Source organism: Gymnodraco acuticeps, unplaced genomic scaffold, assembly GCF_902827175.1.
Source record: "Gymnodraco acuticeps unplaced genomic scaffold, fGymAcu1.1, whole genome shotgun sequence".
Lineage (NCBI taxonomy): Eukaryota > Metazoa > Chordata > Actinopteri > Perciformes > Bathydraconidae > Gymnodraco > Gymnodraco acuticeps.
In genome coordinates, this window is record NW_022990871.1 from 182,805 (window position 1) to 195,660 (window position 12,856).

At 38.8% G+C, this 12,856-nt stretch overlaps 2 protein-coding genes across 3 annotated transcripts in view; one reads left to right on the forward strand and one right to left on the reverse strand.

Annotated features, from left to right (window-relative positions):
- The window catches only part of usp28 (ubiquitin specific peptidase 28), an 89,030-nt gene extending 79,259 nt beyond the window's left edge, over positions 1-9,771 (reverse strand). For both annotated transcript variants that reach the window (XM_034233352.1, XM_034233351.1), the window contains exon 1: positions 9,498-9,771. The gene's annotated coding sequence lies outside the window, so the exon portion shown is untranslated. The remainder of the gene's footprint in view (positions 1-9,497) is intronic.
- htr3a (5-hydroxytryptamine (serotonin) receptor 3A) lies at positions 1,122-12,223 on the forward strand. The gene is made up of 10 exons (XM_034233353.1): positions 1,122-1,191; positions 1,933-2,096; positions 2,670-2,714; positions 3,071-3,180; positions 3,271-3,440; positions 8,544-8,704; positions 10,549-10,759; positions 11,335-11,571; positions 11,894-11,921; positions 11,956-12,223. The coding sequence occupies exons 1-10, from the start codon at positions 1,122-1,124 to the stop codon at positions 12,221-12,223; spliced, it is 1,464 nt and encodes a 487-aa protein (XP_034089244.1).
- The last annotated feature ends 633 nt before the right edge of the window (positions 12,224-12,856 follow it).

The window sequence follows — 12,856 nt, forward strand, 5'->3', positions numbered from 1 at the left end:
GGCGCACAACATCTTCAAAGACACCTCTCATCCTGCAAACTATCTGTTTGTCCTCCTACCCTCGGGGAGGCGCCTCAGGAGCCTCCAGTCCAAGACCAGCAGGTTCAGGGTCAGCTTCTTCCCCAGGGCTGTTACCCTGCTGAACTCGGCTCCCTGATAAACCCATGCCCACCACCCACCTGTTTATATATTTGACTGTCAATGCCCTTTACACTGTACATACGCATCTGTTTATAGCCTATTTATAATTATTCTCATATGTAGACTCCTGCACTGCTATTTCGCACTTCTGGTCAGATGCCTAACTTACATTTCGTCACTAGTATATGTACTATGTAATGACAATAAAGTTGAATCTGAAATGTGTCATTGAGTTTTATGCGATTTGGGACGGAACTGGACAATAAACTAGGAAAGATTGCCGGTTATTTTACGTGATGTTTCAGTTCATAAATGATAATTCAGCCAGGCATAACCCGTGTGTAGGCCGAGCCACGATACTTCTTTTGAATGGTATTTTACCGCATATTTAGCTTTAAAATCAGATTCACAATCGGCTTATTGCCAAGTAGGTTTACACATATGAGGAATTTCCTTTGTTGTTGTGCATGATGCATACATAAACACATTAAGAGGAATATGTCGTGAAAAAAGGAGCAAAAAAAAGAATATTTGAACAATAAATAGACAAAGAAATCGCCTTACAATGATTTGGATATTGCACAAGTCCATATTTTAATAAGGTATTAATTAATTGTGCAGCCCTATGTTAAACTGTGAATCTTAGGCGCCAGTAAGTGAGTTAACAGTCTTGTCTAACAGTCTCTTAATTACTCCAGTGGTCTGATGTTGACGCACTACTTAATTAAACGATTACTCAGACATGACATAGTACCCACTTTACTAGTTTTAATTTCTGCACTCTCTTAGCTCCACTTATCTGGCAGATCTTTATTGACCGGGAGGAGGAGTGGCGTCAGACTGCGATGACACTAACAAGGTTTTCATAGTGCAGGAGGGTGTAGTGATGGATTTGGTGGAGGGATACGGAGGATATGTGAGTGAGGCGTCCAGAGGCCTTTCATCAGAGCGGCAGGAAGACTTCCAGGTGAAGCGGCACCATGAGAGCCTCATCAGCGTGGACCGCACTCCTTTTACTCTTTATTCAAGGAGCGACCAGAGCCTGCACAGGTACAGCAGATTCTCATTAAACTACATTTAGTGGCTTTAAATATTTAACTGTAGTATATTGGTTATTAGCAGGAATATAGAGAATGGCGGTACCAAGGAAGTACCAAAATAAAATGGAATTAACTGCTGACTGATGAGCTCTAAATATGCTTAAGTGCAATATATGGTTTTAATTATTTATTATGTTTAGGTAAAGCGAGCTTGGGTCCCCTGAAAGGCGCTATATAAATCTAAGTTATTATTATTATTATGATTTGGCAGCTAGTTTGTTTATTTTATAATGCTGCTACTTATTTAATTGTTTTTTGTTTTGTTTACAATACTTGGTATTTGATTTTATTAACCCAAAATGCTTGCCTATTTATTACTATTGCACTAAATAAATACCATATCTTAATACATTCTTTATAAGTCATATTGCTTATAATAGCCGGAATCTGCTATTAAATATATTTAATTTTAAACTGTATTTGGTTTGAATTTGTATCTGAATTATTCAATATATTCAACAGATTTCTAATTTCAAACAAAATGGTTTATTTGCAATTTATTTAAACACTATTTACACTGAAATCAGGCAGATCTTATTCTAAAAAAGTAGATTAGCTTTAGAAACAATGTCATTCTATAACGTTTAAATTAACTTCAGATTTTTTGTTATGCATCTCTTCTGCAGAAAAATGTAATATTAACAGTCGCGGCGTCAGCTCGTATAAAAGATGAAAACTTGATACATTTCAGTGAAGAAGTCGGGCAGCAGCACGGGGAGGTTTGCGAACGCCACCTTGGTGCGTCTCTCTGAGTTTCTGAGTGCCGGCTATAAGAAGGGAGTGAGACCGGTGAAGGACTGGAGGACGTCCACCATCGTGGCCATCGACCTCATGGTGTACTCCATCCTCAATGTGGTGAGTCAACAAATAAACTATTACACATAGGGCGCTCAATTCATCGTATTTTAATCACAATTACGATTTTGGCTTGCAACGATTATGAAAACAACATAATCGAAATAAAACGATTATTTATTTATTTTTATGAATTTTTTTAATAAATGGGTGTTTTCAAAGTAAATGGATAATCGTTTTTAATAATCGTGATATCAATTATTGACCCAAATAATGCAGATTATGATTTTTGCCATAATCGAGCAGCCCTAATTACACACATCCAGAACGTTACATTATTATACTTATGTATTTTTCATGAACAATGCACGCAAGAGGGGGTCGGACCAGAAACGTTCTCAAGCTTCTTCTTGCCGCTTTTGAACATGACGGAAACTATTTGAGAGTTTATTTGTTTATACCTTGAACGTTTGTTTTATTTTGCGTCTCTTTGTTATAATTATTATTATTATTGTTTGTTTCTAACATATTAATAAATGTACTAATACAAAAATAAATAGAGTAGAGTATACATAAGAATACAAATAAATATTACAAATGTGTCTCTAACTGAAGATTTCGATTCAATTACAGGACGAGAAGAACCAGGTTTTGACAACGTATGTGTGGTACAGGCAGGTAAGACTACATTTAGTTTCTAAAAATGACAAATCACAACATGAACTGTGATTTGTCCTAAAGATCTGGGCGAAGCTACTGCAACTTTTCACTATCAAATACTGGATCCATTAAACCAATTTGTTATGATTACTGTTATTAGTACTGACAACCTGTTAGTTTTAACGGTGTTTGAGTTATCGTATACCTCATCAATACCAATGTTACCCTACTCCTTATGTCTTTACAGTATGTATACGTATAACATGTATCTTCTGTTACTTTAACATTTATAGTATATTTAAACCCTGTGCAAAAAGCCCTAATCTATATTTAATATATAATAATTTAGCCTCTTTATTTCTTCCATATCTTAGTCATGGACGGATGAATTCCTGGTGTGGAACCCGGAGGATTTTGATGAAGTGAAACAGGTTTCTTTACCTACGGCTAACGTGTGGGTGCCGGACATCCTCATCAATGAGTTGTAAGAGAAACATCCTATTTTCTGTCGCTTGAATCATTATTCTCAGAGAGTCTGTTCAAATAATGTCAATATTTTGCCTCTAACCGACAGTGTGGATGTGGGGAAGTCTCCGGACATACCGTACGTCTATGTGACCCACGATGGACTGGTGCGAAACTACAAGCCCATCCAGGTGGTGACGGCCTGCACGCTCAACATCTACAACTTCCCTTTCGATGTGCAGAAATGCAGCCTCACCTTCCAGAGCTGGCTGCACACCAGTAAGGCTTTATTCACTCAACTAACACATATTTTGGGGGATTTAGCTCTTTTGTTTGGTTTAAAAACATCACTAGTACAAGCTTGTTGTTATAAAGGGTTTGGATGTGTGTTGTTTCCTAACAGGCTAGAGTGTGGGAGAATAACATCTCTAAATGAAGAGAAACGCACATTAATATTGTCGCAGTACAGTGCAAAATATGGAGTTAACTCAAAAATGAACACAGCTCATTTAGGCGGATTAGGTGGCAATAAAATAAATACAGATTAAATCTGTGTGACTCCAAAATATCCATAGTATATTTCAGATTCAGAATTAATGCTCCTCAATACTGTCAACTGAACCATTAGTCAACTATCTGTCACACAGATTTCGATTTGATGGCAGCACCAGACTCAGGTAGACAGCAGGAAAGTAGACCATATTACCATTGAGACATATTAACCTAAAATCAGAAGAACAACATCAAACTCTCTCTTCAAATATTCTCATTAAGACTCGAGTGAGACAACTGCTCTGTTGTGATACTATGATACCACTCTCATATCAGAGTGGAGGGTGAAGGGGAACTTGTTGACGGCCGCTTCACGCTGCTCACCATATTATTTTTCGAGACACTTTTTTGCCTTTTTTACACTGCTATGGACAGTCTTGCACTAATGTACATTCTCAAAGATATTGAAGTGACTGTTATTTTATTTGTGTGCTTTTATTTAGGTCTTAATGTGAGCATATGTATAAATGTGTCTTTTGATTGTGTATATATATATGTGTGTATATATACATATATACATGTGTGTATATATATACATATATATATATATATATATACATATATGTATATACATATACACACATATTATATACATACACATATATATATATACACACACATATATATATACACACACATATATATATATATATATACACTAGGGCTGCAAGATATTTTTTCCCCCTGCGATATATAATAGCCGCTTTCACACCAAGTACTTTGCCGTACTTAGTTCCCAGTACTTAGTACCCCCATGGAACTAAGAGCCGATCGCGTTCACACCGGATAAGTCCCCGAGGGAAGATTACGCAAATGAAGCCGCTAACGTCACTTCTTCTTCTTTGGGTTTACTGGCAGCCGCAAACAACTTCACGGCGTCTACTGAAGCCTTCCGACACCTCCTCATCTCCACCGCTCCCATGTTTTTTTTTGTGTTGCCATAAGTTATTCTCTCTCCGTTGGTGCGCGGGGCTAATGCTAATAATGCTAATGCCAGCAAATACAATGGCGGCTTCAAAAAACTTTTCAGAGTTTTACAGGGCGTGGTTTGCAATTCGCCCAGCCAATTTGTTCTCCCCAGGAAAGTACCACCTCTCTAGCAGGCACTAAACATGGGGGTAAAAGTTCTCGGAACTAAGTTCTCTTTTTGGTGTGAACGCAAAATTCCAGGCACTAACGGAACTAAACGGGAAAAGTACGGGTACAAGTACTCCGGTGTGAAAGCACCTATTGCGATATGAAAAAAATACAGGAATTGGAGAGAAGACAGTTTTGTTTGTCCGTAAGCCATCCTCTCTTGAACTTTAAAGCTATAACAATTCGTATTTTTTTAACAATATTTAACCGGATGAAGGATTTTAGTCACAGACTTCTGGATCTTAAGCTATCAGAGCAACAAGCTGAGCTAGCTCGGTTATCCTGCTGTGATCTGATCAAGAATGATTGTGATTGGTGGTTTGCTGTGCATGCAGAGCCGGTGTTATGGCGTAGGTCGAAGCCCTGTTCGCGGGGACGCGCAAAGGTGACGTCATCGCCTGTATTGAGCGTTCGCCGTTTTCTAAGCTTTTTTCTCTCTTTTGAATGATATATCAGATTAAACAGCAAACAGCTGAATAAATAATGTGCATACAATTGCGAGGAGGCTCGTTTTAAGGACACGTTTCTCAGATCTGTCACAATCTTCGTATTGGAATACACTTACGTTTTTGAGTGTATAGTCCCACTCTGTTATATTCCTCCTTCCTACAGAACAGACAATGACGGGATAATATGTGATTTGTCAATAGTCCTATTTCTTAAAACCTTCTCTGTTGTTTAAGTGTCTGATAACCACGAATAGTAAGCAATGATATGACAGTAATGATATCACATGATCATGTCAGACACTGTGTTATTTTCAATCAAGCCTAAAAGATAATGTGTTCAAACCGGCTTCACTCACTTGAATTGCTCCTTTGAATATCATTTTTATATATTCCTACTCAACACATGTTTGCATTGTAATGCCACTCCTATTTTTTTTTAAATTGTATTTTAAGGTGACATTGAATGCTTTGAAAGGTGCCCTAAAATAAAGTGTATTATTGATCTTATATCTGTGCCTCTATTACATTACATTTTCTATCACACTATTAATGTTCCTTATTTTAGACTAGGTTAATCCTGGTGTCAATAGGGAAGATCTGCACTGTTCTCTACATAACATGTTCAGAGCAGGTATTTCTCCTGCCGGATTTGGAACCCCCCCCATATCTTTCTCCAGGATAGTCACAGACTCACCAAAATCACACTGGTGCTTGCTGTTCCCCTCTAGGTTGTGATCACAAAAGCATTTCACTCTGGGCCCAGCAGGTACAAAAATAAAGAGGGGCTTCAAAATCCGGCAGTGCAGTTGTTAGAGCTGCCGGATTTTGAAGCGCCCCCTGTCATTTTGGCCAGGAAAGTCACAATGTCACCAAAATCACACTGGTGTTGCCTGTTCCCCTCTAGTTTATGCTCACAAAAGCATTTATCTATCCTGGCCAAAATGACAGGGGGCGCTTCAAAATCCGGCAGCTCTAACAACTGCACTGCCGGATTTTGAAGCCCCTCTTTAGTTTTTCACCTGCAGGGCCCAGAGTGAAATGCTTTTGTGAGCACAAACTAGAGGGGAACAGCAAACAACAGTATGATTTTGGTGAAGTTGTGACTATCCTGGAGAAAGATATGGGGGGGTTCCAAATCCGGCAGCACCAACACCTGCTCTGCCGGATTTTGAAGCCCCTCTTTATTTTTGTACCTGCTGGGCCCAGAGTGAAATGCTTTTGTGATCACAACCTAGAGGGGAACAGCAAGCACCAGTGTGATTTTGGTGAGTCTGTGACTATCCTGGAGAAAGATATAGGGGGGGTTCCAAATCCGGCAGGAGAAATACCTGCTCTGAACATGTTATGTAGAGAACAGTGCAGATCTTCCCTATTGACACCAGGATTAACCTAGTCTAAAATAAGGAACATTAATAGTGTGATAGAAAATGAAATGTAATGTAATAGAGGCACAGATATAAGATCAATAATACACTTTATTTTAGGGCACCTTTCAAAGCATTCAATGTCACCTTAAAATACAATTTAAAAAAAAAATAGGAGTGGCATTACAATGCAAACATGTGTTGAGTAGGAATATATAAAAATGATATTCAAAGGAGCAATTCAAGTGAGTGAAGCCGGTTTGAACACATTATCTTTTAGGCTTGATTGAAAATAACACAGTGTCTGACATGATCATGTGATATCATTACGGTTTTATCATTGCTTACTATTCGTGGTTATCAGACACTTAAACAACAGAGAAGTTTTTAAGAAATATGACTATTGACAAATCACATATTATCCTGTCATTGTCTGTTCTGTAGGAAGGAGGAATATAACAGAGTGGGACTGCACTCAAAAACGGAAGTTTATTCCAATACGAAGATTGTGACAGATCTGAGAAACGTGTCCTTAAAACGAGCCTCCTCGCAATTGTATGCACATTATTTATTCAGCCGTTTGCTGTTTAATCTGATATATCATTCAAAAGGGTGAAAAAAGCTTAGAAAACGGTGAAAAAACGGCAAAAGCTCAATACAGGCGATGACGTCACCTTTGCGCGTCCCCGCGAACAGGGCTTAAATCTATGGCAAGGCTTCAACCTACGGCATAACACCGGCTTGTCACTCACTCAAGAACCCCTGACATGAGAGCCGCGCAAGTTTTCATTTTGTAGCAAGCAGCAAAAATAATTGTAACATGACGTGTTTGAGTTCATTTGCCTACTTAATATCGCACGTCCTAAAACATTTTTTATTGTCCTGCAATGTCAATATCGTGCATGTGCATAACGCGATTATCGTCACGACACGATATATCGTGCAGCCCTAGTATACATACATCTTTTTTATATACATTTGTTTTTGTATTGTGGGAAACGGTATTTCGATCTCTCTGTACACACAACAGTGATTCCCACAGCATGTTAATACTTTGGGGGGCCCCCAAAGTATAATGGCTCCCCCCAAAGTATAATTTGTGTGTTTTTTGTTTTTTTTTACTCAGTGAGCACTCATTTGCATTTACATTGGTGGCAATGAGTGCTCAGTGAGTAAAAAAAACTTAAAAAACCATAAATTATACTTTGGGGGGAGCCACCCATAAATTATACTTTGGGGGGAGCCACCCATAAATTATACTTTGGGGGGGAGCCATTATACTGGTAAACAGCCTCTATGGGCGCGAGTCCAGACCCACTTTTGGAATCAAATGATGACGTCAGTGGGATTATCTCCTTTATCAACTCCTAAGCATCCCCGGGACAACATCACTAGCCCCGCCCCTAAAAAGGTGTGAACTTGAGCCAATCAAGGACTACTACTACTAGGTCGTCCTTAGACGAGTTTGCCAACGGGTTTGCCAATCCTCACGGTCCTCCATACACCCGGCCAGCTCTGTGGAGCTTTCCACCCCCACATCCTTCCTCAGCACCTCCACGTATGTTGGCGTGGGGCGCCCTCTTGGTCGGTGCCCGTGTGTTGGCTCCCAGAGTACTAACTTGCCAGCTGGAAGTTCCTGGTGTCGATGGCAGTGACCTGCAAATGTCAGTTTCCTGGATGCCACCTTGTCACTCAGCCTGGGTAGCCCACCAGGACTAGCCCCGCTCCTACATTTTTGAGAGATTTCTGAGGAGATTTTTTTTCACGCACCGACCCCCCACCCCACCCCGACTCGTTCCCCCAAAGTATATTTCATTTCTGCGGGAATCACTGCACAAACTGAAAGATTGACAATAAAGTTGATTTTGACTTTGATCTAGTTGACGACATCAACATCACGCTGATGCGAAGCCCCGAGGAGCTCAGGGAGGACAAGAGTGTGTTCATGAACCAGGGAGAGTGGGAGCTGCTGCACATTCTGTCCAACTACAAGATCTTCAGCGTGGACAACGACGACTATTACGCTGAGATGAAGTTCCACGTGAGTATTCAAAAGATTTATAGATATATGTGTAAGGAAATACTTGTCATCTTTACTGCAATCGATCAAACGAAAGGAATGAATGAACTACTCAGATATTTTACTTAGGTACACGTAACAAGTAAAAGTCCTCCACGAAAAAATATAAAAGTATTACAATAAAAATCTACTCATTATGCATAACCAATTTCATAATAATATTGGAAGGTCACCAAGGCATCAGGCCTATGTAGTCATTTATTTTTTTATTGAATAATGTATAATTTATACAGTATGAATCTGAGTCTTCGCAGCATCTTAAAATGATCAAATACATTTAATTGAGTATAACATTGGCAATACTAAATCGTAAAAGTACTGTTTTAGGTAAAAGTCTTTCATACAAAATCTCACTAAATGAAAACTCAAGAAGTGTTGACATTTAAATACTAAAAGTACTCATTATCCATAATAGCCCATTTCAGGTCATATACAGTGAAATGACTGGATTATGATAATTAATGAATGTTCAACACATCTGGAAAACGTTATACTGCTATGCCTGATGTATGTACATCTTAAGCTATCACTATCTATTTATGTATTATTCATATTCAGTATAAGCCACAAATATCAGTTTTTAAAGTAGGCTAACTAAAGCTGTCCAGTTTAATGTAGTTGAATAACAAAAATGTACAATATTGGCTACTGAATTTAAGAAGATTAGAAGTATAAAATAGCATTAAATGGAAATACACAAGTAAAATACAAGTAGGCTACCTACTACTAAAGGTAAATACAGTTAAAGACTTACAGTCGTGTGTTAAAGGTCGCGGGAAGTAGACATCTCCTTAAGGCATCGAGTAGCATTTTCGGGTCACCAACGGCTCCATCCAACAGGAATCTTTATGCTAATAGATGCTAAAAACAGCTAACCGTTAGCATCATTGCTCTAACTAGCTTAGCCGTTAACTGCTACGCGATTTCAGTTGGTCACATAATTCAAATATTCGGAAACACACAAACACTAATGTTCAGGCTAGTTGAAAGAGATTATGTGGATTAAAGTGCGTGTTGGTTTATTATTCGACTGCCCCTATTTTTCCTCTATTTACTCCATTATCAATTTGTTTACCTTCGCCAGTTTGCGCTATACTCGCCCTACATGTTTTACTTCCTCACCTCCACCAACCACAACAGGTGTCTCTAACCCCTATTTATTTTTGACCAATAAAAAACGAGATTGTAACTAAAGGTGTATTCCGTGTTTTTTAACCTCAAATATTCTCCTATGAATAATGTTTACTTGTCTTTGTTGAACTATTTACATCTAACTATATTTAAAAAAAAAAACTTTATATTTCAAATAAATTACTTATTACATTACTTACTTCAAAATGTAACTACTTGAATCTCCACTTTTTAACCAGGGTTACAAATATATTGAGAACACGTCTTAAATTGAGAATACCTGTTCCCTGAAAGGTGTAAAGCGGTGACCATCAAGTGCAAGATCCCAGTTTTACATCTGTTACTGCCTCTGTTAAATACATTAAATGCCTGCAAACGATAAAAAAGGAAGTATTGGGAACAAAACAGTTGTATATTTTTGGGGAAATATTGCTTTTTTTGTGAGAGGGGGATGAGAATATTGATTGTGTTTAGCATGTAGCAGGAGTAAGTACATATAGGCCTAGTAGTGTTTTGTGCATTAATTACATCAATCAACACAACATTAAAAATGATTTACAGTGTTAAGACATGCTGAGCCATGTTTCCAGTCTTTATGCTAAGCTAAGTTAACCATGTCCGGCCTTTTTCCCCCCAGCAGACATTTTGAAATAACTGTAACCCTTCTTCCCCAGGTGGTGATCCGGCGGCGGCCATTGTTCTACACGGTGAACCTGCTGCTGCCCAGTATGTTCCTGATGGTCATGGACATCGTGGGTTTCTACCTGCCTCCAGACAGCGGGGAGAGGGTTTCCTTTAAGATCACTCTGCTGCTGGGGTACTCTGTGTTCCTCATCATCGTGTCTGACACCCTACCTGCCACCGCCATAGGAACCCCGCTCATAGGTGATGATGGGATCCATGAACACTATTCAGAACAGGATTTCAGCTTATCAACAGTTATCGTTCATAACACTCATAACTTGTGATTTCAAAAATACTTTGCTTTATTTTACTGCCGGCCACAAATTATGGCCAATCAAAACCAATAGTCCAACTGAAGATGCATTTTGTGATTTAAAATAAATAAGAATGAGTTATATATATATATTAAGAGTCTTATATACCCATTTTCACATATTGCACATTGTTTTATATTTCAATACAATGTACACCTTTTATTGTATTTTTGTAAATATTGTATAACCTTTATACGTTTAATTTTAAACTTTGATTTAAAATGTTGATTTTTTTTATTTGATTTTATATTTAATTAATTTTGTATTGACTTTTTTGTTTGTTTATTTGTATTTTATCTTAATGTATTTTTCTTAATAATTGTTTTCCTTCCAATTATTAATATTATTACAATTTCTTTTATTCTAAAGAAGCCAAATTAAAGGTATATATAAATAATATGAAACTACCTGCTTTAATAATAATATCTGTAAGAGCATCCTCCTCCCCTCTCCTCTCCCCAGGTGTGTACTTCGTGGTGTGCATGGCCCTGCTGGTGATCAGCCTGACAGAGACCGTATTGATCGTGCGTCTGGTCCACAAACAGGACCTGCAGCCCCCCGTCCCGCCCTGGCTGAAGTACCTGATCCTGGAGCGGGCCCCCATGTTGTTCTGCATCCACAGGAAGCCCCGCCTCTGCTCCAATCTGACCTCACAGCCCCCCGACCTGGAGCTCTACAAGGAGAGCAGCTACGGCACCGGTAAGGAAAAGCACTCTCTGAATGTTTATCGATGCAAAATAAGAATACATTTTAGAAAGAAATTCAAAAATATTCTGACTGTAGATACAAAAATGTATATGTAAATTAAACATTTAAAAAAGTCAAATTTAATAAGTCAAAAAGTCAAAACAAATTAAAATTAAAAAAATGTAAGGAATGCCTAAAAGGTAAACATTATAAAATAAAATAAATATATAAAAACATCTTATTCACTCAGTATTCTTAACATATTCAGTTTTAAAGTTGACTTTAATGAATAAGTGAAAGTGAAACACACCCTCTCCCTGCCCCTCTCCTGCAGCTCAGTGCCCTCTGCACCACACCTGTGAGCTGGGCCGCAGACGCAGCCACCTGGACAGAGAGGGGGGGGGGGTCTCTGGAGGGGGTGCTGCTGGGCCTCGGCCGCCCCCTCCCCAGAGACCCCACCCCGCCCGTCATGGACAACATCCTACAAGAGGTGACGGCCATACGCCACTTCCTGGAGAAGAGGGACCGGTGCAGGGAGGTGGCCAAAGAGTGGCTGCAGGTGGGCTACGTGCTGGACGTGCTGCTCTTCAGGGTCTACCTGGTGGCCGTGGTGGCCTACAGCATCACTCTGGGAACCCTGTGGTCCGTGTGGCAGGTGGCCTGAGAGTACACACATACTTTACTCAAGTAGAAGTACAGATACTCGTGTTTAAAAATACTCTGGTACAAGTAGAAGTACTGACTAAACTTCTTTACTCAAGTAAAAGTAAAGAGGGCTTTGAAATGTACTTCAGTAAAAAGTACCCATAACTAGCAGCTGCTTTAAAGAGTACCTGACCTCCCTTTATATTAATAGAACAATAATGTCATTGTTAGCTAATGAATGTTTCCATGCTGAACAACGGCAACATGACAACGTTTCCATTGGTCCCTCTTCTTTAGAGAAGACCAGGAAATGATGGATACACGGATCGTGTTCAAATCAAGAAGAATAATGATCACGCCACCAAACACACATTCAGACTAAAGGAACCAGCTGTTTGGAAAATGAGAGAAGTAGAAAGTACAAGTATTTGTGTTCAACATGTAAGAAGTAGAAAGTACAGGTATTTGTGTTCAACATGTGAGAAGTAGAAAGTACAGGTATTTGAGTTCAACATGTAAGAAGTAGAAAGTACAGGTATTTGTTCAACATGTAAGAAGTAAAAGTAAAAAATTGTCAGAAAAATAAGTAGTGGAGTAAAGTACTGATACCAGAAACATGTAGTTAAATACAGTAACGAAATATTTGTACCTC